This window comes from Salpingoeca rosetta (assembly GCF_000188695.1).
Source record: "Salpingoeca rosetta unplaced genomic scaffold supercont1.29, whole genome shotgun sequence".
NCBI classification, from domain to species: Eukaryota; class Choanoflagellata; order Craspedida; family Salpingoecidae; genus Salpingoeca; species Salpingoeca rosetta.
Window position 1 is genome coordinate 622987 of NW_004754905.1, and position 1996 is coordinate 624982.

The following is a 1996-nucleotide window of genomic DNA, read 5'->3' on the forward strand; positions in this document are numbered from 1 at the left end:
CTCTCTGCCCATGTCGCCTTGGCAGCGTCATTGACTGTGTGCACTTGTCTTGTATTCGTTTGAGCGTGCTGCCCGAGTTGATTTGGCAGCAGCTTGTTGTGCTTGTTCATTCTCCTTGTGTTCTTGTTTGTTGCGTTTGCCTACAGTAAACACACACACCACCTGTCGTGTTTCTACAGATTATGAGACCCAGCCACCCCTGAGCATCATCACCACTTGTCTCACACTCGCTTGTGCGTCTTCTCTCCCTTCTGCTTGTTTCCCTCTCTTGTTTCTCCATCACCTTTCTTGAGCGTGCAGTATGTCTGACCCGTCAGACCACGTCGTTTCCACAGCCAGCCCTGACTGGGCACGCCTTCGACGTCAGCCTGCTGCGTGTCTTCGGCTCGCCGGCCTACGTGCATGTGGAGAAGAGCAGCACGCGGCACAAGCTTGACCCACGCTCACGCGTTGGCGTCTACGTCGGCTTCGCTGAGGAGGACCAGGCCCACGTCGTCTGGATGCCGGACACGCGACGCGTTGTCCACACCATCCACGCTCGCTTCGGCGCCATCAAGAACAAGGACGTCGCCTCCTCTCAGCAGCAGCAAGAGCAGGACAACAGCGGTGCCTCTGCTTCGCATGCCAACAAGACCGCTCAGCGTTCAACCGAGGACAGTGCCACCGGCGCTCCCACTGCACCACGTGCGGGGGAGCCGCAGCTCCAGCCACGCGCCCTTGGCGGCTCCGTCTGGGACCAGCTGCTGTTGTCCGAGACCCTCGGTGACAAGGACACCCCTGGTGGCTCAACCACCACGTGTCACGTTGCCACCAGCGCTGCTGGTACGGGGGAGAAGACATCAGCAGTGGGTGGTCATCTACCAGACATCGCTGCTGGCAGTGTTGCCACGTCAGCTGAGCCAGCCACCGTCAAGGAGGCGCTTGCCTCGCCAGACTCTGAGGAGTGGCGCCAAGCCATCCTGGACGAGTTTGCGGCAATGCAGGCCAATGACGTCTACGACGTCGTGCCTCGCGCTGACCTTCCCAAGGGCCACAAGCTGCTCCGCAGCATGGTCATCTTCCGGAGGAAGCGCGATGACCAGGGCAAGGTGATCAAGTACAAGGCGCGCTGGGTTGCCAAGGGCTACTCCCAGGTCCACGGTGTCAACTACACGGACACCTTTGCTCCGACGGCCACCATCGCAGCCATCCGCACCATGCTCGCCATGGCCGTCGCGCGTGGCATGGACGTCCAGCAGATGGACGTCAACACGGCGTTCCTCAACGCGCCCGTAGATCACGAGATCTACGTCCAGCCACCGGCCGTCGACGGCATCTTCTCGCCGAATACGGTCCTGCGCCTCAAGCGCGGGCTGTATGGACTGAAGCAGAGCCCGCGCCTGTGGAACCACACGCTGGACGCCTGGATGCGCGAGCAGGACTTCGTCGCCACAGCCACGGACGCCTGCATCTACCGCCGCACCTGCAAGGGTGGCAAAGTGATGTGGGTTGCCGTCTACGTGGACGACCTGCTCATCTTCGCCGACAGCGACAGCGACATGGCCGCGTTCAAGAAGGCCATCTCCAAGCGCTTCAAGATGAAGGACCTGGGCAGCCCAGACATATGTCTCGGCATCAAGGTGCGGCACGACCGCAAGGCCAGGACCGTCACCATGAGCCAGGAGCACTACCTGCGCAGCGTGCTGGAGACCTTCGGCATGGCTGACTGCAAGCCCGTCGGCACGCCGCTCTGCACGGGCTACGTCGACAAGCCAGCCGACAAGGAGGAGCCACTCCCGGACGTGCCGTTCCGCGAGCTGCTTGGCTCCCTCCTCTATGCTGCGACGATGACGCGCCCAGACATCTCGGCGGCTGTCTCCATCCTGTCTCGCCGCATGCAGCACTTCGGCATGGACCACTGGAAAGGCTGCCAAGCACCTTCTTCGCTACATCAAGGGCACCTTGTCCTACACCATCAAGTACGCCGCCACTGGCGACACCAGCAGCGGCAGCACTG

At 61.7% G+C, this 1996-nt stretch overlaps 1 protein-coding gene across 1 annotated transcript in view; it reads left to right on the plus strand.

The window, feature by feature from the left end:
• Nucleotides 1-10: 10 nt before the first annotated feature.
• PTSG_12851 (uncharacterized protein) overlaps nt 11-1996 on the plus strand; it is a gene marked incomplete at both ends in the record, with an annotated part of 2602 nt that continues 616 nt past the window's right edge. Inside the window, 2 exons of the mRNA XM_004989426.1 lie at nt 11-26; nt 301-1958. Of these exons, the coding sequence (XP_004989483.1) occupies nt 11-26; nt 301-1958 (1674 nt within the window). The remainder of the gene's footprint in view (nt 27-300; nt 1959-1996) is intronic.